Source organism: Catharus ustulatus, chromosome 18, assembly GCF_009819885.2.
Source record: "Catharus ustulatus isolate bCatUst1 chromosome 18, bCatUst1.pri.v2, whole genome shotgun sequence".
Taxonomy (NCBI): Eukaryota; Metazoa; Chordata; class Aves; order Passeriformes; family Turdidae; genus Catharus; species Catharus ustulatus.
In genome coordinates, this window is record NC_046238.1 from 2,284,707 (window position 1) to 2,306,471 (window position 21,765).

The window sequence follows — 21,765 nt, forward strand, 5'->3', positions numbered from 1 at the left end:
CTGGGACCTAAAATTATTTCCAGGCACTTGTCTGTAGAGACTCATCTGGAGCATCTCTTCCTAAACCCTATGGAAATAAGAACATCTAAACTTTCTGAAAGCAAAAATACTGAAAAACCTGACCAGAAAAATACATTTTGCTTTCATTTAAATTCCTCTGTAAGTGGATCCGTGCCAGCAAGCTTCTGGTATGTGTAAAATCTCCACTGATCTTCTGAATAAGTGCTCAGTAAAGACTCTTCCTGTGCTCTTGTAGAGCAGAGCCTAAACCCCTGTTGCTGGTGGGCAGCTGCTGTGTGCGAGGCCTTTGCTGGGTTTGTTCAGCCCCTTCCATGTCCCTGCAGCCATCCGTGATCCCCCGGGAGCAGGGGAGCATCCCCTGCCGATCCTGCTCCGGACATCACGACTGTGAGCATCGCCTGCGTGGGACCCGAGCCCCGAACACGGGCGGGTTCCAGCTCTGACCCTCAAATCACGGCTCTCCTCCCCGGACGAGGGGTCGGTACTGAGAACCCTCCCGCTGGTGCTGGGCACAAGCACAGAGCGGAGAGCTCGGCGATGCTCCTCTCCGCACCGCCAGCAAACCCCGCGGAGCCGAGACTTGCACCGCGCGGGTTTGGCCGCGGGCACCGGGAGCTGCGGGAACCGGGAGCTGCGGGAGCTGCGGGCCCCGGGAGCTGCGGGGGCTGCGGGGGCCGGGGCATGCGCGGGGCCGCCCCCGGCCCGCCCTGCGCCGGGCATTGGCCGCGGGCGGCGGGGCGGTGGTGCCGGGGACGCCGCGCCCGCCTCCCGCCGCCGCTCCGCCAGCCCCGCCCGGCCAAGTTTAAACACCCCCGGCCGAGCCGCCCGGAGTTCGCGGGAGTTGCCGGGGGCCGCGGCCCGGGCGCGGGGCAGCGGGAGCGGCTGCAGGGGAACGGCCCCGCCCGGAGCGCGCCCCGCCGCCGCCTATGCGGGCACCGCGGCGCCGGGCGAGCCATGGACGGCGGCGGGGTGCCGCCCGCCCTGGAGAAGAACGCGGCGGAGCTGACGGTCATGGACGTGTACGACATCGCCTCGGCCGTGGGGCAGGAGTTTGAGCGGGTGATCGATCAGCACGGCTGCGAGGCCATCGCCCGCCTCATGCCCAAGGTGGTGCGGGTGCTGGAGATCCTGGAGGTGCTGGTGAGCCGCAACCACATCAACCCCGAGATGGAGGAGCTGCGCCTGGAGCTCGACCGCCTGCGCCTGGAGAGGATGGACCGCATCGAGAAGGAGCGGAAGCACCAGAAGGTGCGGGCGGGGAGCGGGGGGACGCGGCGGGGCAGGGCTGTCCCCGGGCTCCGGCCCCCCCGCCGCCGTTCTGCCGGGAAAACAAAGAGCGAGGCCGGGGCGCGGGCCGGGATGCCGCGGGAGCGGGCGGGGCACGCGTGCGGTGCAGCCCGGCCGGGCTCACGGATCTGCGCCGATGCTGCCTTAGCGCCGCCGAGCCTTTGGGCGTGTTGTTGTTTTTTGTTTCCTTCCCTCCTGGAAGTTTCCTCCCTCCTTCCCTTTCTCCACCCCTTCCCCAGCCGCTGCGTTTCCTTCCCCTGTGTGTCCCCGATTAGGACTCCTGCTCGATCCCCTCTCCTGACGAGAGGGCAGCGCTGCTTCCTGCTAGGCCAGGAAAGGTCACTGACAAGAATACACTTTCCTCTCCGGAGCTGGGAATGATTTAGCAGTCTCGTTTTCCTGGCGCAGACTTCGGGTTAGGCAAGTCCTAGGAGAGAGATGGAGAACCGAGTGATTTCAGAGCAGAGTTAGAGCTGAAGAGCAGGGAAGAGCACTCTGCCAGGTTGCTGCTCCATCCTCGGATGGAAGATGTGCCTTGGCTTGTTCTGGAGTGGTCACAGCATTCCCTGGCCCCACTCCCAATAAAACCCAAAGTTGAGAGCATTTCCTATGGCAGGACAGCATGCTCCAGTTACTGCAGCAAAAGTGGCAGATCCACTCGTTAAACCATCCACATAACTGATATAAGAAATGGTTCTTCTGGTAAATGACTGTGCTAAATCATCACTGCTGCCATTCCTCATTCCACACACAGAATCAGGATAAACAGGACACAGGGGATTCTGGAAGAGAGACCCCAGCTTCAAGATTTGGCTTAAGTGGATAAATCCCAGTTTTATATTTTAAAAAGGGTTAGCTAAAGGACTTTCACCCAGGATATGGAAAATGCAGGATAAACCCTGCAACACTTTGCAGAGGAAGTCTCAGGACAATGTCTCTGAAAAGGAAGGTAAAAGACCTTTAATGTTCAAAGCCTTGATAAATCTCAAGAGCACGAATATAGGTCTAGAGAATAGATATAAATATGTTGGATATTTACCAAAGGCTGAGGGTGAAGTGGAAACTGAACTGACACAGCATCACTGTACAAGTTGTTCTGTGTAGATGTTTCTGAAGTTTTTATAAGTGTTAAAAAGTTTCCTAAACGTGTCAGCTGATCTCCCTGCCACAACCACCTCTGCTCTGGCAGCTTCTCTGAGGGCCGTGAAGTGGCTCAGGGAGTGCTTAAACAATTTACTTCTGTCTGAATAGATTTTAATAGGAAAATAAACTGCATGAAGAACTGTGGTCTCACTTCTCTGTTCCAGTGTGAGGGTTTGAAGACTCTTTTGTAGGACAGGTGCTGATAAGCAGGAAAAATCAGATACTGAGAAATAGTTTTTGATCTCAAAGCCTCCAAGAAACACCCAGAAAAGCTTTTAGTAGTCCTTGCAAGCATCATTTTATGAGATTTCAGCACTTAAACTTTCTGTGTGAATCTGTTTTCTGTGCAGACCTGGCTCAGCACCACTGCCTGGGGCTTCCTGAGCTGGCTGGCACTGCCTGGCCCAGGGATGTGCTCCCCTGTCTGGCACTTCCATTAATGAGGATTCAGAAGTTAATTTCTGCTCCAATTCTGCTCTTCAATAGCAATAGATGACAAAGTTTGCCCAGGCAAACCTTAGGATAATTGTGTGTTTACAGTGCAGCCACATAGAAATGGTATGAGTTTAGATTGTTTGGGGGTTTGTGTACATTCTGTTTTGGTTTTATCAATATGCTTGTAAGTGATGAATGTGCTGGTTTATTGCTAAAATAGGTCACTGCATTATTTTAGCTACAGAATTGTAACAGGCAGCATCACTGTAAATAATCCAGGTTTTTTGAAATACGCATTTCATTACAGATTTATTTTTCTCTCAAGATAAAAAGTTTCAAGTAAAATAGGTGATTAATGATATTTTCTTTCCTTTTCAATAGTTAAGTCTGCATAGCTTACCACACCTTTGCTATTTATTATTCTTTGTTTCCTGCAACACTTTCAGCAGCAATACAGTAATAAATGCTGGAATAAAGTGGCATTTAGACCCAAAAGTGACCAGGAAGATGAGTTCCCATTATCAAAGCAGAGAGCTATCCTTTAATCTCTGAGCAGAGCTTATTTTAGCCCCGAGCTGTGCTTGGCTGGGTTGTTGTCTGAATGTGTTTTGTTGTTAGGTAGGAAAGGGGCATGTGGATGGATGTGAAAGTCAGCAGTGACTCAGCCTGGCTCCAGGGATTTGTATGCAGAATTTTTGTTTGAAGAATTTCAGTGAAAATGGAGCAGGGGATGCCCCTCACTGGAGAAGTGAGATGTGCAGAGAAGCTTTTGGAACAAGCAAGACTCTAAATACAACTGTTTTCCTTGAGGACTTTTTACTTTTTGTCCTGGCTTGACCTTCCTGAGGATTGGTGACAGCTGCTCTTGACACAGTGTCCCAACAAATGGGAGCTGTTTTGACTGGCCAGGCTGCCACTAACACAGACAGCACTCAGGACATTCCAGGAGAGCAATTTCCATGGGAGGCAGCACACTTTGGGCTGGTGTTCACCAGGAGCTTTGCTGCCCTGGATCACACACTCAGCAGTTCACACTTGTGTTTCATAACAGGAATTTAGACCAGGCTGTTGTGTCAGGAGCAGCATGTCCAGCCCTGACACCCTGTGGGATGCTTTGGGGGCATTTCTAACAGCTCTGAGTTCCTGGGGTGCAGGAGGGAATTGGTGCTCCTGTTCCATTATTTGTCTAACACTGCAGCCATCAAAGCAAGGTATAAGGAGCCATCCTTTAGGTAACTTGCTTTGCATCAGGAATGATCCCCCCAGGTGTTTACATTCAGCATAGAGCAAAGGGGATTCTGGTGGCTGCTTTCCTGGTGGTGGCATTAGAAAAGCAGATGTCTTCTAAGAAACTCAAAGTACTCTTCATTTAATTGTTTTCCATAAGAATCAGTAGGATCATTGCTAGTTTGATCTGTAAGTCCAGTCAAAGACTCCTAACACGTTTTAAAATATAAATGTGTTGTCCTGATCTACCCCATAGGAATTAGAACTGGTGGAGGATGTCTGGAGAGGGGAAGCACAGGATCTTCTTACCCAAATTGCACAGCTGCAGGAGGAGAATAAGCAACTGATGACAAACTTGTCTCACAAAGACATTAATTTCACAGAAGAGGAATTTCAGAAGCACGAAGGCAAGTTTGCTACTTCAAATTCAGTCCTTGCTTTGTTACAAAAAGCAATATTTTATCAAAATACTTTGACTGGATATTCTGGTGTGGGTTTTTTTCCTGTAGATTAATTCAGATCTGGGGTTTGAAGACTTGTTTATTTATATTTTCTTTACCTAAATAGAAAATCTCAGAATACATGATGACACTGAAGACATAAGAGGTGGAGGGATGAGGGAAAGAAAACCAACCTCTGGAAGTAAAGCCTAAATACACCTTTTGGTTTATCACTTGTTTGGGTTCTCATTTTGCAAAAAATATTCTTAAGCCCTCCTTATGTTTTTTTAATACAAACAGAAAAATCCATTCAAGTGTTAATTTCACCCATCATGCACAAAAGCAAGAGCAGCTGTTGATCTGTTCAGGATAACTGTTTGATAAGTAGCACATCGAGATTTCTTTGTGAAAATTTTTATCAGTCCCTCATGTGGAGATATTCTAGGAGAATATCATGATATTCTCCTGGAAGAGGAGATGCTGGTTTTACTTGATTTACCTGCCTGTTTTTTTGAAGGCTTATAGCCAATGTAGAATAAGTCAGGAGATTTATAATCCAGGGAGGGGGGGAATCTAAGGAGTTCAAACAATTCATTTGTGGGCATTCTTGAGGCAGAATGAAGTTCAAGACAGACCTGCAAGTACAGATAGATCTCACTGCAGCAACTGAAACATTTGCCAGCCTCAGCTCTGACCCACAGCTCTCTCCCAGGAGCAGAGGAACAGATGTCCCTTTGCTCCACCATTCCCAGCACAGAATTTGAGGTTCTGAGATCACATATCCATTTCCTGGTGTCCTGAGTGGAGCATGCAGAGGGTGACTGAGCAGTCTGAAAGCAGAGCACACAGCTGAGCCATCCCAGCTCTCCAGTGAGCATTGGGAATGAGGGAATATCCTTTTCCAAGCTCTGGAGGCTAGGATTTAATGCAGGCTTGCTGGAGGTGGATGAAATTCTGTCCAACACTGTGGAAATTGCATTTGTTCTCTCCCTGAGGCTTAGTGCTGCTCACTTGCACTGGGGAAAAGTATAATGAAACCTTCAAAAAGTAAAAATTGTAAACCTCTCAAGATACTTTTTAAAATAAATGCAATGCTTTCAATTTAGGAGTCAATTAGTGGCAAAGAAGTAGCTCAACATCAGGCTGACAAACTCCATGCAAATTCAGAATGGCAGCAATGAGTCATGGACCATGAACACATGGTTATAAAGAACCAGTTTCCCCATTCTTTTCTTTTTTTTTTCCTTCTTTTTTTCCCTTCCTGTAGTGGCTATCTGGCTCACTGCAGCTCATGTGCTTGCATTTAAATTTAGCCACACTCCTCATCCAGCCAGCCAAGCAAATGCCAGTCGTGCTTTTCTTGTTATTTTTACTGTGTCTACCCATGTATGACAACACAAACAAAACCCACAAGCCCATTCCAGAGCTTGGATTCTGAGATCAATTCTATTCTTTGGCCAAAATATTCAGTCTAAATGAAATCTTTCATTTATATCAACCCCATTTAATTATTTGGGTCTATTATATCAAACTCAGCTGTTTTTTTCCTTTAGGATATATTGCCATTAATGAGCAGGGATAGGTTTGTCTGAAATGACCTGTTTGGATAGTGTCAGAAAGCAGTTTGCTGCTCTTTTTCAGTCTGATACAGAGTCCAGAGAGGCAGGATTTCCAACTCAGGGCTAATTTTGAGCAGACTCCAGTGCTCCCATCTGAGCATGGCTGAGCACTGTGATCACATCTCCCCTCAGTGCTGGCCCCAGGGATCAGCACTCACTGCTTACTCACCAGACACTCACAGGGGTTATTTTACACAGAGGCCACTGATTTGGTGTGCAAGACCTTGAGAGCCAGTCCTGCCAATTAATTCTCAGAGCCTCACTTGATGAAGTGTTCCTGGGAGAGGCAGAGGCAGTCCTGAGCAAACAGGAGTGTTCTGTCAGAGCAGGGTGAAAGGACCTGTGGCAGAACACAAAACACAAGGGAGGGGTTAAAGATGAGCCTGTAACACCCATTAAAGCCACTCCTTCCAAGCCCAAACCCAGCTCTGCCTGACTGATTGGAATATCCCAGGAAAATTCCACATGCAAACTTGTCCCAAGTGTGTCAGACAGGACGAGCAGGCTGCTGTGCCATGCAGGGGAGCTGCTGCCTCAGCTGCCTGTGCTGAGGGAGCAGGATGGCAGCACTTGTGTGACCCTCCTGTGCTGCAGGACCTACAGTTCCCTTCAGAAGGAGAATTGAACTTTTCTGAGTATTTAGGGAATGGTGCAGTGCCACAGGTTCTGCCTGCCACTTGGCCTGTAGTGATGGTGTTTATTCACTAAACATAAAGAATGTTTTTTTCTTTCTGTTTTTTGGTGTCCTCCCCTCCAGCTGCTTTCCCTTCTCTTGCTGGAACAATGCCAGGATCACAGCAACCCACAGGAAGCTGCTCATAGGATGTGCCTGGGGAAGCCAGCTGGGTGTGCCATTTAAGATCTTGCAGTTATTAGAGTTTGAACTATTTAGAGATAATTATTTTACATTTAGGGCACTTAGTGATTTCCCTCTCCTCTTTCCCAGTGCCTGAGGAAATGGAAGGAGATGTGACTGTTTCACAAAACTCCCCACCTTTCCTTTCCTGAAATAAAAATTGTAGTGATCTGTGCACACAATTGAACCTTTTAGGTTCACCAAATGTTGGCAAGAAAAATGAGCACAGTGGGAGGATAAGTAGTCAGCACTGAATGGTACTTTTGCTTTAAATAGCACCTGCTATCTAGAGATCTTAAAGCATCTCACAAGTACGAATGGATACAGCTGCATTCACTAGTGCTACCTCCTTCTAAAGTTTCACTGCAGTCCCTCCACTTCAAGGCAAAGTTTTGGATTCTTTTGGTTTTAAATAGAGCTGATGTTTCAGGCCCCAGCTCTGAGATTGGCTGCAGTGAGTGGATCCAGAAACCTGCAGTGAGGTTTGTGGGTGCAGACAAGTACCAGACCTGTGCTGTGATAGAGGAATGTGGATCTTTTAAAATATTCAAGCAGCAATTTGTGTTTGTGACACTTGTACTCCCTGGTGGGTATGAGCTGGTACCACAGCAAAGAATTAAAATTATCCTGTGAAGAACTACAACCCAGAGCAGCATAGAGCTGATAAAAACCAGGGTCCAGAAATAGAGCAGGCAAATGTACCACAGAATTTAAAGGGATGAGAATGTAACACTAGAATGTGAACACTGTGTCACTGACAGTTCTCTTCTGGGGTTTGACAGGAACACGTCCTGTGAACCAAATTCCTGGGCAGCCATCACCACCAGTCCTTTCCCAGCAGAGAATTCCCTGTTCTCTGCAGCACCACAGCTCTGCTCCTTTAGCACTGAGGGTCCCCCTGTTTGCTCTGGTCCCCTCCAGTTACTCCCTTTCCTTCTCTGAGGTTTGTCCTGCTCTGCTCCATTATCCATCAGTTCTTGTTTACATCCTGCTGAAGATCCAGACAATCTTTTTTACAATTTTCACAGGGCCTTGGCCAGCTGATTCCAGAGATAATCACACAGATAACCCAGCTCCCTGGGGCACAGTGTGAACATTGATGTAAAACTACTAAGGCAGCAAGATGCAGCAGTGTCACTCACTGTTATAAATGTTTCTGAGGACTGTCAGTTCCTTTTTTAAGGAGTCTCTGTGCAGTAGCTTTATGGAGTGGATTCTGTCATCTGTGTTCTCTGTTACCCTTGAAGTAACCTCTAAAGCATCTCTGTAATTCTACCAGCAGGCATCTTCCAGAGTCTACTTAAATATTTCTCATTGTTATTGTTCTCAGGCTCAGCAGCTCCTGACTGTCCTTAGTTTGTGTTCTGTGTTCTTTTTTTAACCAGGGATGTCAGAGAGAGAGCGGCAAGTCATGAAGAAGCTGAAGGAAGTGGTAGATAAACAGAGGGATGAAATCAGGGCAAAGGACCGGGAACTCGGACTTAAAAATGAGGATGTAGAGGCTGTAAGTGGCTCTTGCTCTTCCTGCTTCTCTTCCTTCTCTCCCACACTTCCATAGCCTGGTTTTGAGTTTGGAGTTAATATAGAAAGTGTCAACAGTGCTGGATTAATAGTCCTGCAGCTGCAGTGTCCAGCAGAGCTGTGGAGTGTCCAGAGTGCTCAGGCTTCAGTGCAGTGCCACACCAGGGATGCAGTGTGGTCACCTCTGAGTGAGAAGGGCACTGCTCAGCCCAGGCCACCCCTGCCAGCAGTGACTTGTGCAGGGCTTAGCCTCAGATGAGTCACAGACTCCACTGTGACTCCAGGCATGACATGAGATTTGGCACTTTCTGTGGAGTGACCTCCTTACCCACATTTTGCTTCCCTTTCCTCACACTGCCTCATGTCCTTGGGCCATGGGACTTTCCTGGTGCTGTTAAGGCCAGGCCTAAGGGATCTCTGTTCTGTCCAAGTCCCTCTGGCAGGTGCTGCAGCCTTTTGAGCTGGGGCTGTCCACACACACCCAGCAGGTCACATCCTGCCTTGGAGACAGCCTTGGAGCTTAAAGCAAAGTTCTTACAAACTGAACACTAAGGATTCCTGTCTTGTCTTTCTTCTCCCCTGGGTTAAGATTTGATTCAGAATCCCATAAGCCACCCTATCCTTGAACTAATATCAGAAATGATGGATTTGCTTTTATCAGAACAACTCCCTGTGCTAGGGGAATTTACTCTAGAAATCAATTAAATTTGGGTGACTGAAATTGTAGCAGATAATTAGATATTAGAAAAATTAATCTGGGGGTGATGAGGGGGAGGAATTTTTCAGATTAAATGCAACAGGAACCCATTGCTTTAAGATGATGTTTGGGACTGGGCCACCGTGGCTCATGGCTGAATGGACACTCCTGGATGTTTTGCAGCTTCAGCAGCAGCAGAACAGGTTGATGAAGATTAACCACGACCTGCGGCACCGCATCACCGTGGTGGAGGCGCAGGGGAAGGCGCTGATCGAGCAGAAGGTGGAGCTGGAAGCGTATCTGCAAACCAAGGAGCAGGAGATGGGCAACCTGAGAGCAGAGCTGGGCAAGCTCAGAGAAAAGCTGCAGGGTGAGGACAGCCAGGCCAGCCAAAATGGGGAGGAGGTAAAGGTAAGAGGCACCTTGAATCACTTTTTAAACAGCTTTTCCTTTTGGCAGGGCTGTGGCAGCATGTTTGCTTCATTTTGTTTGTACACACCTAGCCCTTCCTCCAAAGGAAAACAAAACCAATTCCTTGGAGAGTCTGGGTTTTCCAAAGACAAACAACCAACAGTAGCTTCAGCTTTGCCAGATCTGCAGATATTCAAGGCCAGATGGGTCACAGGGGTGCACGGGGGTGATGGTGGCAGATGAACCACAGTGGAACAGAAACTGGGCCAGAAGCTGTCCCAGAGTCAGGGCAGAGCTCTGCACACCTGGTCCCTGCAGTGCTTATGGCACTTTGGATCAGTCAGGAATAAGCTGGTTAAGTGCTACCAAACATATAAATATTTTAAGGCACTTTTTAGAGGAACCAGCTTTGGCCTTATTTCTGCTTCTGCTTCCTATTAGAATTTGTGCAGTGAAGTGTTGTGAGCACAGATGTTCATGAAGAGCCAACATTCCTGCTGGCAGAGCCAGGTTCTTGCAGAACAGGCAGAGTGACAGTCTGCAAATGGAGCTGGGCTGAGATCAGAGCAGCACAAATGCAAACTGAGGGAAGCTTCCTGAGAAAAAGATGCACTGATCTATTGATCCCTTAGTCCTCTTTATGGTTCCTGGTATTTTCCTTTGTGTCTGTGACATTACTTTTTTATTCCTGAAGCAAATGTACTGTGTTTCCCTCTCCTAATGATAGCAGAGTAGCAAATGCAATAAGGGGTGTCATGATAAGAACTTAGAGGAGCTCTGTCCCCCAGAGCTGTTCAGCTGGATGCACTGCTAAGAGCCCCACAGTGTAAATGCCTGACAGACTGCAGCAGAGAGTGAAACATTCAGTGAAACATCCAGTGGAACACCCATTTACTGCCAACAGGCAGGAATTCACATCAAAAGCAGAGACAAGTGCTGATGGGGTACCTTGGTCCCCTGGGAATGTGACAGTCAGTTGTGTTAACATGTCACTGCTGACTTGGGCAAGCACTGTGTTCATCATGAAAAGGATTATTTCATTGCTGTTCATTCAGCCAGCACTCCCAGCTTTGGAAACGGGGCTGGGGAGCTCAGGCCTGGAGCCAGCAGGAGTGAAAGTGTCCTCAGTGTCTGCACAGAAAGGATGCATTCTTCACCTCTCTCTAACTCATCAGTTCCATGGCAAAGGCTCCTCTTCTAATGAGAGCTGTCCCTACTCCCTCTGCCAGGACACTGCTTCCCCAGGAATTGCAGTGGCAAGCAGAAAGCTGGAATAGCTGCATGCTCCAGAATGGACATTGCTTGTTGGCCTCAGTCAAGGACATTTGCATCCAGCACAGGCAGCTCAGTCTTTGCTGGTTTGAGCCAAATCTAGCAAAAAGAGCTTCTTGGGGCAGAGATGTGGGACAAATATGCAACTAAAAGAAGAGACACCAGTTCAGACCCATACCTAGGGGGTGAAGAGGAGGAAAAGTGTTTGAGTAATTTCCTTTGAACCTCTTGTTGGGTTGCATCAATCTTGATTCCTTGTAGTCTGTGCAAAGGAATGTGTTTGGATGAACAGGGTGATCAAACAGTGCCCAAGTGAGCATCACTCCATGTCTTCATCCCTGCAGGACAGGCACTAAAATTCACCTAAAATTCACCTAAAATTCACCTAAAATTCACCTTGCAGCAGCCTTAGCCAAGTTCAGCCTGAAACCACAGATCAGTGTACTGCAAAACTGTTTCACAAACACAGGAGCTTAGAAGAGGGTAGGGTCAGGATTACAAAAAGTGGACTGTGTAGGAATTTCAGTACTCAACTCCTCAAATTTCCAGCTTGTATCCCAGCAATCTGTCACAGCCACACAGGAGCTCTGAGACTCTGATCTCTGCATCCTCCCAGGAGGGTGAGTGGCTGACCTGGCTGCTCTGATTTCATGTGCTGGCCTCTAGCAGTCCTTGCAGAAAGCATCACATTTCAAATGGACTTTGCTACATTTCAAGTGTATTTTCCTGGAACAGAGTGTCCTGTGTTTATTTGAATTGTTATAACTCCTGCAGACCTCTTAAGGCTTGGAGCTGCTTTTCAGAATCTCGATTCCAGTTACCCAGAACCTTATGATTTTTCATCATTTCTGTGCAGCCACTGAGTGGAACAACTGCACAGGACCTGAGCAGAGGTGTCCTGTGTGCTGTGCTTACACAGACCACGTTTTCACAAGCAGTTTGTGCCACAGAGTTCTGAGCAAGTGCTTGAGGTGACAGGAAGCAGCCCCACAGGCCTGGGAATCAAGACTTGTAGAGAGCAAATTGTGGCTTGTTGGGAGCCACAGAAACTGAGTGGTGGGAGATAAAATTCCTCCAAGCTTCCAGGGAACTCTTAGAGGAAAGGAAGAGGGAAGGGTACACGTGTATAAACTCCTCAGCTGCAATTTTCTGCCCCTCTGTAGCCAGATCTGGTGCTAACACCCTTCCTGTTTTTTAATGAAATCTAAGGGGGGATAGAAACTTTAATCTCCACTTTATATGTTTACATTTTAAGAAGACATCTCTTTGTGGGAGGAGCTGGAAGGAACTGCATGACCTCTCAGTGTTTTTATAAAAAACTGATGTTTGATTTACTCCATTTGTTAAAAGTATGAATTCCTAAAACTGACTTACCAAAAGCTGGACATTTGAATTGGACAGCGAATTTAAAGCCAACATTTCACTCCCCAGGCAGAACCAAACAATGATGATTGTCTCTCTGAGTCAGAGAGGATGGCAATGGACTTAAAGGATCCCAATCGCCCAAGGTTCACCCTGCAGGAGCTCCGGGATGTCCTGCACGAGAGGAATGAACTCAAATCCAGAGTGTTCTTGCTTCAAGAGGAGCTTTTATATTACAAAAGGTGGGTTACATCTCCTGTCCTGCTGGATGATAAACTCATAGGGAAGAAAATATTGAATGGAGACCCAGTTCTTGGTTGATAAAAAATCTTCAATTGATTTGAATGGGTTTTGAACAGATCTTTGCATTCCTTCATCAACAGTGCTATCTCAGATTGAATTGTGGATCTCAAAGTGCTTCCATGGCTTGGGAGGAGAACATTAATTATCTTTTCTTTCTTTCAAGTGAGGAAATGGAAGAAGAAACTAGATCCCCACAGCCTACACCCATAATTCAGCCAAAACCCTCAACTCAGCCTGAATCTGGAATCAAACGACTGTAAGTAGCATATTTACTAAATATACTGGGTATGGTCTGGAAATACCAAATGTTTCCTATGCATAGGACAATTTAAAAGACTTTGAAAATTCAGAAAACCACATTCCTACTGTATATGAGAGAGCCACTGAATGAGCACTTGGCAGATGTGAAACAACAGTTGGTTTTGGCCAAAACTTTTGCCTAGATCTGGGACAACTTTCAGCCTTGGATTATCATTTTCCCATGACCTCACTGTGCCCATTTCCCTGTTGACTGAAGCCTTCAGACCCTGACTTGCACTATGTGGGCACATAAAAACCTTCTGTTTGCTGAGCAAATGTGCTGCTGAGAGGATGGGCACTTGCTTGGCTAAAAGAACCCCACCTTTTTCTGAAATATGAATGCTGCTGTTGGAACCAAAGCTTACTGCCAGAGATGTGCTGTGCTGGAGTATCACTTAGTTATAAAATCACTGTGCTGGCCAGTTCTTTTCTCTGTTGAATCTCCCTCCTGTACATTTATTTATTCCAAAATAAGTCTTCTTCTAATCTCATAGCAGCTCTTTGGATTTTTGTGACACTGGAAGCTAAACTTTTTTAACTGCATAAGTGATTTTGGAAGAGTTGTTTCCATCTAGAGAGCTCTTCCATCCTGTCCCCATGTCCACAACCTTCAGTCCTTGTTTAATAACAGCACAGCCCTGTGAGAGTAAATTCCATGGGAAGATCTGGACTGACCCAAACACCCTGGAGTCAGGAGGGCACTGTTGATTATCTGCAGTAGTCTGCAGCTTTCTGCCTGTGCTGAGAGAAACCTTCCTCTCACATGAGTAGAAAATACACTTTGAGTTTGGATTTCAGTTTTCATTCTGCAACTGATGATGATGATGGTAATACTGTGTTGCACAAGATCTTCACTGTAAAGTTTCTCTTTTACATTTCTTTTAGAGCTTTTTAAAGCTAATTGTGTTGTAGGGAATGGCTGGTTTCAGCTCACACAGTTTGTGTTGTGCAGCTTCCATGTTTGATTTGAAATGCTGCCTTTGATGAAGCACAAAAATGTAAATAGAGGTTGTAAGGCAGAGCACATGTTGGTGAGGTATTAGTTCTGACTCTGCCTAAGCTGAAATTTCTTCTTTTAGATGTCATGCTCTGTCCCCAGGTTTCACTCTGCTCTCTCTCCACTTAGCCATCATATTAAATAATGGAATATAAAACTGTCTACCTGAGTAATCTGAAGGATGGTAATGGTTTTCAGGTTTGTCTCACTCTTGCAGCCTGTCTGGATAGGATTTCTCTGGTGGGGTTTTATTTTTATTCCCTCCTTCCCTCTCTGTGTGTTGTCAACACTGTATTTGTAGTTAGACTTTAAAAGGTCAGGAAAACCTTTTAAAAAGGTAAACCAAAGAAGCCAAGAGTAGCTTCTGTCCTGTCCCAACACCTCCTGCCCTGCTGCAAGGTGTGTCCAGAGCTCCCTTCTCCCCCTCCAGGGTCCCTCTGGCTGCCTGGGAAATGCTCTGGCACATCAACTCTGTGCCCAGTGATGTGATGGAAACTTGCAGTGCTGCTCTCTGCATGCAGAGTGCCTTCACAGAGAAAGTGGAGTTGCTTTTCCCTCTCTTTCAGAGTTTTCCTCCTGATTAAACAAAAAGCTGAAGTACAAACATAGGAGCCCTCTCAAGGGAAGTTTTGTGCTGGCCTGTGCAGTGTGCCCTTTTCCCTTCAGCACAGAGTCTGAGGGAATGAGCCATGTGGAGGTGTAGCCTGTGCCATCCCTGATGTGCTCAGGTGATTCAGTGCTGCAAATCCATAAAGAAAGGAAAACAGAAGCTACAGAAATCAGCATTTTTTTCTGGGTTGGCACATTTGGGGCAAACTCTGAGTTCTGATCTCAGACTGACTGACTCGTACATTTGTCTCCCCACATCACATGACAGAGTTTTAATGAAATAATGTAACCAGGAGGCTTTACTGAGGAGGAAAAATGCAAGGATTAAAAATGCTCCCTCTGTTTGGAGCAGAAAACACCCTTTTGTTTTCTCCTTAAGACTACGTGCTTGTTTGTCCCTGATGTCATGCCTCAAACAGCCAGGAGTTTTCTTCCTATTCTTGCAGTCTACAAAAGCTGGTGTGTCTGTCAGTTCTGCAGCTCAGGACGTGCCACACTGCATAAAAATAGCAATCCTGGCTGCTCCCAATGATCCAACAGAGTTTGCCCATTTGTTTTCAATTTTAATCTCAGAACAGCAGTGAGTGAGTTGGGGAGAGCTGCATTTGGTCACAAGTGAAATGATTTCAACTTAATCTTTAATTGACATTAGTCCACAGTTCAAAAAAATATTTGGCACAAGGGAGAACCTCTGAGGAGAGAGAATCCCTAGACAAACAGAGGGTGCTGCAGGTATGGATGGAGGTGTGCTGGCAGCTGTGTGTGGGGCTGGCTGGGCACAGGGCTGGGCTCTCTCAGCCTCTGTGTGCATGGATTGTCTAATGCTCAGTGCAAGTGCTGAACCCTCACAAAGAACTCGTCTTGCTGCGAGCCAGCTCCAAAGTGCTCCTGCCAGAGCAGCTGCAAGGCTTCCCAAAAGCATTCAGCTGCCTGCAGTTGGCATCTTTCTGCATGAGAAGTAACACAGGTTCTTTTGGAACAGACAGGCCCTTTAACCACGGGGTTTCTTAGGAAGTTATTTCAAAAGTTCACCTGCAATACTGGATTTTAATTTGAAAATACCAACTGTAATCCTTGTGAAATCTTTAACTGTGATGTAGTAATGCTGGTCCTCTCTAACCCTGTGCCAGTGTCCAGTAGTCACAGCAGAGTCCTGTTTTGTATTTCTTAACATACACCTTCATCCTTCATTTCACTGTGTCTGTGCCTGTTTGTCTGTTGGAACAATGAAGTGCACTCTGCTCTGCATTGCTAGACGTGGTCATACCTTGATGAAATCCAACCCAGGTTGCAGGCTGCCTCACAACAGGAAAGTGGTATCTTTTAGAAATCCAAAAGCAATTGAAACTGCTACAATAACTGTTTTTTTCTAAACAAGAGTTTTTCACTGAGAGCTCTCTTGGGTGATGCAGATCCCCCTCTCTCTGTAACGTGTCCTGTGCTGTAATTCAAAGTAACCCCGTGTATCATGTTTGCCTCTTCTCTTTTTAATGGAATGCTTTTTCTTTCCCTTGCTCCAGTCTTATCTCTTCTGTGTCTGTACTTTCCTGACCAGGATCTTTACAGCCATAATGCCCATGGTAGCAGCTGGATTGATTCCAGACGATCCCACATTGCAGCCAATAAGAAGACTTGTGTCCCTTGTAGGAATTTTTTAAAATGTTTGGTACTGTGCTTTCCTCCTGCATGACCCCGTGTTAACAAGCGCTGCTGGTTTCATTCTCCTGGCTGCCAGTGGGATCCCAGAGGATCAAAGTGCCAATCAGAATGACCAGTCAGTGCCAATACTCATCCCAGTCCTCCATGCTCATCCTCCAACTGACACATTATCACCTTTGCCTTAATGTTGCCATGCTAAACCAAACAGTATTCCTTGGAAAATCAGTGCAATATGCAGTTTTAATCAGCAACTGTTAATTCTGCTTCCTAAGCAAGGCTATTCACAGTTCTCACTCGTTTCTAACAATTTGTTACAATCATTAGTTAGAGTTACAGAATGGAGTGGCTGATTTCCACATTAATTTCCACTGTTAATTACAGGCTGTTGCTTTCATGTCTTTCTATCTAGGCCCTGTATATTTTGTCTCTAATTATGTATTTTGGAATAGAGTGTAAACTCTTCATAATCAATTCTGTCATCCAATTCTTGGCTCTCCCTGGAAGACATACTGATAATTGTTAATGCAAAGTCTCTTTGAACTGCTGCTTTACTGTTCTTTATGTTTACAGCAATGACAGTTTCCTCTCCACACAGACAGGCTTTTTCCAAACATCCTCCATGAGAATTTTCTAGCCATAATAACAATTTCCATTGTTTCTGAAGGAATTTAAAAAGCTGAACCCTTTAGAGATTCACAAATTTATTTTTCTCCTGCTTAATTTTCTGATAGAGTGAAAAATTACTGAGCTTTGACATTTGAAACTGACTGTATAAACACAGCAGTCCTTTGTGTGGGCTTCCAGACAGTAACCCTGAGCAGGCAGCACCAAATGTGCTCTGCAGAAAGGCTTGGTCACTAAACACTTCTTTTATCAGCTGGAGCTATCTCTGGCCCTGAAAATAGAGAGTGTGTGTGTGTGAGCTCATGAGCTCCTGTGATGAAGGTGGTAGAAAAGTATGAGGCTAATTAAGTGCAGAAAACTTATTTCACTATTGCACATTTGAAGCCAGGAAATGCAAAAGTTCAGGTCCTGCTGGCACTGTTATTTATGTGCATTTAGCTTGTGTGGTGGTTTATTTCCCTTTCTAATCAACAAGTAATTATTGTTAATATCCTCAGTGATTATCATCCAGCCCCCTGTGTATGGAGAGACATGGAAGGTCTGCACAAGGCAGCTGGGAGGGTTGGGATTGTGGTGAAGGGGAGTGGGAGGAGGGAGAACCTGAGGAAGGTGAGTGTGGACTCAGGGTCAGGTTTATGCCCTGACCAATATTCCACCACCCAACAAAGCTGAGTTTATATTGGCACAGTCCCTTCCTGTGGAACATCTAGCAGTTCCTGTCCTGGAACTGTGTGACACTTGGTACAGTGCAGGCAGAACAATCTTCACCTCCTGAAACCCACCCAGCCCTGAGACCAAAGGGATCCACAGCCAGCTCAGTGCTTTGGTAGCTGGAACCACAACTTTTGCATTTCCCTGCAGCCTAAACACTGCACTAACACCTCTTGTACTGAACCCACAATGAACACTGAATTTGCCTAATCCAATAACTCCATCCCATACAAATAAAACAATACTAAGGATTTTTCCAGCTGTATTTTTAGCTGTATTAAATGGCTGTTGGTTCATGTACGTCATTATCTTAGAGCACCCAAGCTGTGTGACAGGAAATGACGTGCACACTCGTGTGCATCTGTTCAGAGCCTTCATCCTGCAAACTCTAGTGCACATAGTGCATTTATTCATTCATTTCTGCAGGAACCAAGTCTGTGTATCAAAACCTCTATACTGGGAAAAAAAAATATTCTCTTATCTTATGAACTTCCCTGCTGACAACCTTAAAAAAATTCTATTTTTCTTTTGTGGTAAAATATACAGATTTAATACTGAAGATACCACTTTACTTATGCCAAGAAACTAACCTGGATTGTGTGGCTTTGTTACCTGAGGGCTGGGGAAGGGGGAATGTACATCTAAATGATACCTGCACCTTGTAGAGTCAACAGCATTTAGAGCTTACCTGAAGCTTCCGTAGCCAAAGCGCTTGAGATTGCAATGACTCCATCCCTAACAACACTCTGACCTGCACTCCCATCAGGCTGCTCTGCCTTGACTTTCTGCAGATGCAAACAGAGTTTTTTGCTTGGTGTTTTGTTGTGCTGTGTTTTGGGGTGGGTGTTTGAAGTGCTTCCAGGATGGTAAAGACTCTTTATTTCTTCTCCCTCCCTCCCGGAAGGTTTAGTTTCTTCTCTCGTGATAAGAAACGCATGCAGGCGGCACAGAAAAATGTCCACTTCCAGGAAACTTTTGGAGAATGGTCACATTCAAACAGAGATGACTCCTACATGGAACAAGGACAAGAAGCCCTGCAACACCTGTGACTAAACCCTGAGGTGTTTGGTTTGCTGCAGTAGATCTGGTAACAAGAAGCTTCTGTAAAGCATCGTGGCAGCTCAGTCACTTCTACCTGCCTTGCACACCTTGGGGGCTGTTCCAGACTCTCCAAAAGGGATCCCTCACTGTTCACTTGGTGACTGTTTGCTGCAAACAAGAACCCAAGCTTTGTAGTAACAGCTGCTGTCACCCTGGGACATGGAAGCTTCTAGATGACTTGTTTTGTGCTGAATAACAAGTCTATGATCTCGTTCATGCATTAACTACAGTAACACAAGCTTCTTTAAACCAAAAAAGGACCTGTGCCATTATTAGAAGTTTGTTTGCAGTGTATATCTAGTACAGGGCAAGGACTCTTTTACCCTGTTTGTTAACACTATTGGTTGTTTGCTTTTTATTTCTGTAAGACTTTTTTCAAGAGGGATACGACAGCTGGAGGCCCTTGGTGGCAGCCCAAGCTCTGCTGTGTCCTGTCAGTGCCGCTGGCATCGGCGTCTTGCAGAGTGACCCCTTGGAAATGCACCTGACACAGAGATAACTGGAGTAGCCTTGAGAGGGACAGTGAGTGTACATTTCCCTTGTGCTTACAGTGCCTAAAGCATGAAGAGCTGATGTATGAGGTGAGCGTGCCTTGTGTTCTGCAGTATTAATGGAAAACAGATTGCTTACAGGGAGGAATCCTAACTCGTGAATTTTTTTCCCTTCTTACCAGGGATTTCCTCACAGTGTAGTAGGCAGCTGCTGTAAAGGGATTAGATCTTCCCACAGACAGGTTTTTAATTAAGTCACACTTCAGTTTCCTGTCTAGGTAAGACTGCCCAACTTCAGAGGGAAACACATCCTCACCTGGCTGACAGGAACTATTTCACTGACCTAGACATGACCCCAACCTCTTCTCTTGACTAAACACTACATGGGCAGAGCAGATGAGTTCTGTGTGTGAGGCTGCTCCTCTGGTGGTGCAGATGTCTGTGTAGCCCCTGTTACAGGGCTGAACTCAGCAGCAAGAGCCCAGCAGCAAGCCCAGGGGCTGGGGCTGGATCAGCTTTGGTGAGCCCCGGGCTGAGCGAGGTTGTTCTTCCAACACTAAAACCCCACAGCATCAGTGCTGTGCACACCCAGTGCCAGTGCACTCCCCACCTCTGCTCCACACACTCCAAAGGAACCTGGCCAGCTGGGACAGGGTGCAGGTATCCATGTGAGGACAGGGCTGAGGTGTCTCTGTGGCCATGGGCTGGAGACCACTGCTCATGGGGAGCATCTTGTGCCAGCAATTTCTGCAGGTGCAGCTCAGTGCCAGGGGCTGGGAGCTGCTGTTGGCACCACACCCCAGCTGCTCCAGCTGCTCTTAGAGCCTCTTCTCAGGAGTGGCACCAAGGACAGGAAACAGCTCAGGCTGGAGCAAAGATCCAACCACTCCAGGTACTGAGTGTAGGAGGAATTCTCAAAGGATCCAGAGAGCTTAGTGCAGGCCAGTTGTTGTTGTTACAGGGTGATCCAAGAGTGGATTTTTAATGTGTGTGAGCAGCAAATGGTTCTTAGCACATCTGTAGTAAAATCCTGGCAGTAAAACCTCTCCTGTGTGCTGCCCTGCTCCTGGCTGTAACTGCTTCATTCCAACAAGGACTTCCTGCGTGTTCTAGGCAGGGAAAGTGTTGACTGTGCCCCCCTGGTGTCACTGCAGCTCGGGGCAGGGGGAACTTGTGGCCTTTTATGAGACAAGGTGACCAGAGCCCTACCTAGGTATTGGGTAGATGAGTTTTTGCCTGGTTATGTTTTGCTAACATCCTTAAAACAGCAGCACTTCACCCCTACTGTGAAAATCAGTTTTTAAATGGGGGGAGTGTCTTAATTTAATGACACTTAAATTGCCAAGATGTGGCTTCACTTCCATGTGAGGAAACAAAAAGTGCAGTGCAGTCACATCAGGCAGTTCAATCGTGGATGACCCCATGGAATCTCGAGTGCAGTTCAGTCGTGTGGCTCATGCAGGAGGGATGCAGTGAGCACAAACAATGCCACAATGTGGGCCTGAGTAAGCAGATGCCTTTGGAAATCAGCTGAGAGCAACGAGCTGGGATAATGGAACTGCACAGAGCCAAGCTCAGCCAGTGCAGCACAAAGGAAATCTCCAGGCTGGAGCACGTACAGCAGAGCCTGGGGCTGTGCTGGGCCAGCTCTGCAGCCAACACCAAACCAGAGCACGAGGCAGGACAGCCTTCCCCACATCCCTGCAGCCCATTTACCTCAAACCTCACAGCTCCTCCTGACCTGCTGGCATTAACCACTCCTTCTCATGTTTGCAATGCTGCATTCACACACCCCAAGTGCCGTCGGGGAGGATGGCATGGAGGGAAGCGTTTGTAAAGATCTAAAGATCTGTTGTGTATTGTTTGTCAATATTCAAGGAAAATCTGCTTTTAGAAAAGGGGCCAGGATGCTGGCAGGTAAGGGGTGTAACAATCCTGCCTGTCTAGTGCAGGATCACTGACATTTTTTGGGTTGGTTTATTTTATTTTTTTTGGTTGGGCAGTAAATCATTTTAACAGTTTAATAAATATTTCTGAAAAACATGTATTTCTGCATGACTTGTGTCCTTTTTCTTTTTGTGGAAATAATACCATCCATTCCTGGGGATGCAGCCTATGGATCTGCCTGTGTACAACTCTTCATGGAAATACAGCCTTAAACCAGACAAGGTTTAGGACAGAGCCATTCCAAGACTGATGAAACACAATTTAAAACACATTATGTATTTAGGAATGGCTTACAATGACAAAGAACATGACAGAGCCTTTTCTAGAAAGCACTGCAAGTTCCTTAATGGAGCTTAATTTACACATCCTAGCCCTGAAAAAGATGTTTTGCCCTCTGTTTTTCCCAATTCAGCTACAATCAGCCCAAACCCAGTTTCCAGAATGGATTTAAACCCTGTGCAGAAGGATGAGGACAGAGTGGATGCAGCTGCAACCACATTTACCCATGACACCCTCCTTCAGTGACTGTCCATGGATTCATCAGGAACATGAGGCATTTTCTGATGTGCTTACTCCTCTGTGGTGCTCATTCCTCTGTACAAAGGAGTTTCACCTTTCCCTGTTACAGACAGTGGATCGGTTCCACAGTATCAATAATGGTCTTGCCTGTCCCAGTGTCTTCACAAAAATGAAGCCATCAGCTTCTGTTTTTGAGGCACAGAAGTTTCAGTT

The 21,765-nt window shown here is 46.5% G+C and overlaps 1 protein-coding gene across 2 annotated transcripts; it reads left to right on the plus strand.

Annotated features, from left to right (window-relative positions):
- The first annotated feature begins 818 nt into the window (after positions 1-818).
- On the plus strand, positions 819-21,133 carry RILPL1 (Rab interacting lysosomal protein like 1). 2 transcript variants are annotated; one of them, XM_033075425.2, is made up of 8 exons: positions 819-1,269; positions 4,370-4,520; positions 8,414-8,532; positions 9,430-9,657; positions 12,361-12,533; positions 12,758-12,850; positions 16,056-16,143; positions 18,399-21,133. In XM_033075425.2, exons 1-8 carry the CDS (start codon positions 976-978, stop codon positions 18,402-18,404), a joined length of 1,152 nt encoding a protein of 383 aa, XP_032931316.1. In that variant the 5' UTR covers positions 819-975; the 3' UTR covers positions 18,405-21,133. The 2 variants fall into 2 exon arrangements, with proteins under 2 accessions (XP_032931316.1, XP_032931315.1); XM_033075424.2 differs by lacking the exon at positions 16,056-16,143 and having other exon boundaries at positions 825-1,269.
- Positions 21,134-21,765: the final 632 nt, after the last annotated feature.

Coding starts and splice junctions, on each gene's coding strand:
- RILPL1 (XM_033075424.2), top strand. CDS start 976: ATGGACGGCGGCGGGGTGCCGCCCGCCCTGGAGAAGAACGCGGCGGAG. Junction 1,270..4,369: donor AGGAGCGGAAGCACCAGAAG/GTGCGGGCGGGG, acceptor TCTACCCCATAG/GAATTAGAACTGGTGGAGGA. Junction 12,534..12,757: donor GAGCTTTTATATTACAAAAG/GTGGGTTACATC, acceptor CTTTCTTTCAAG/TGAGGAAATGGAAGAAGAAA.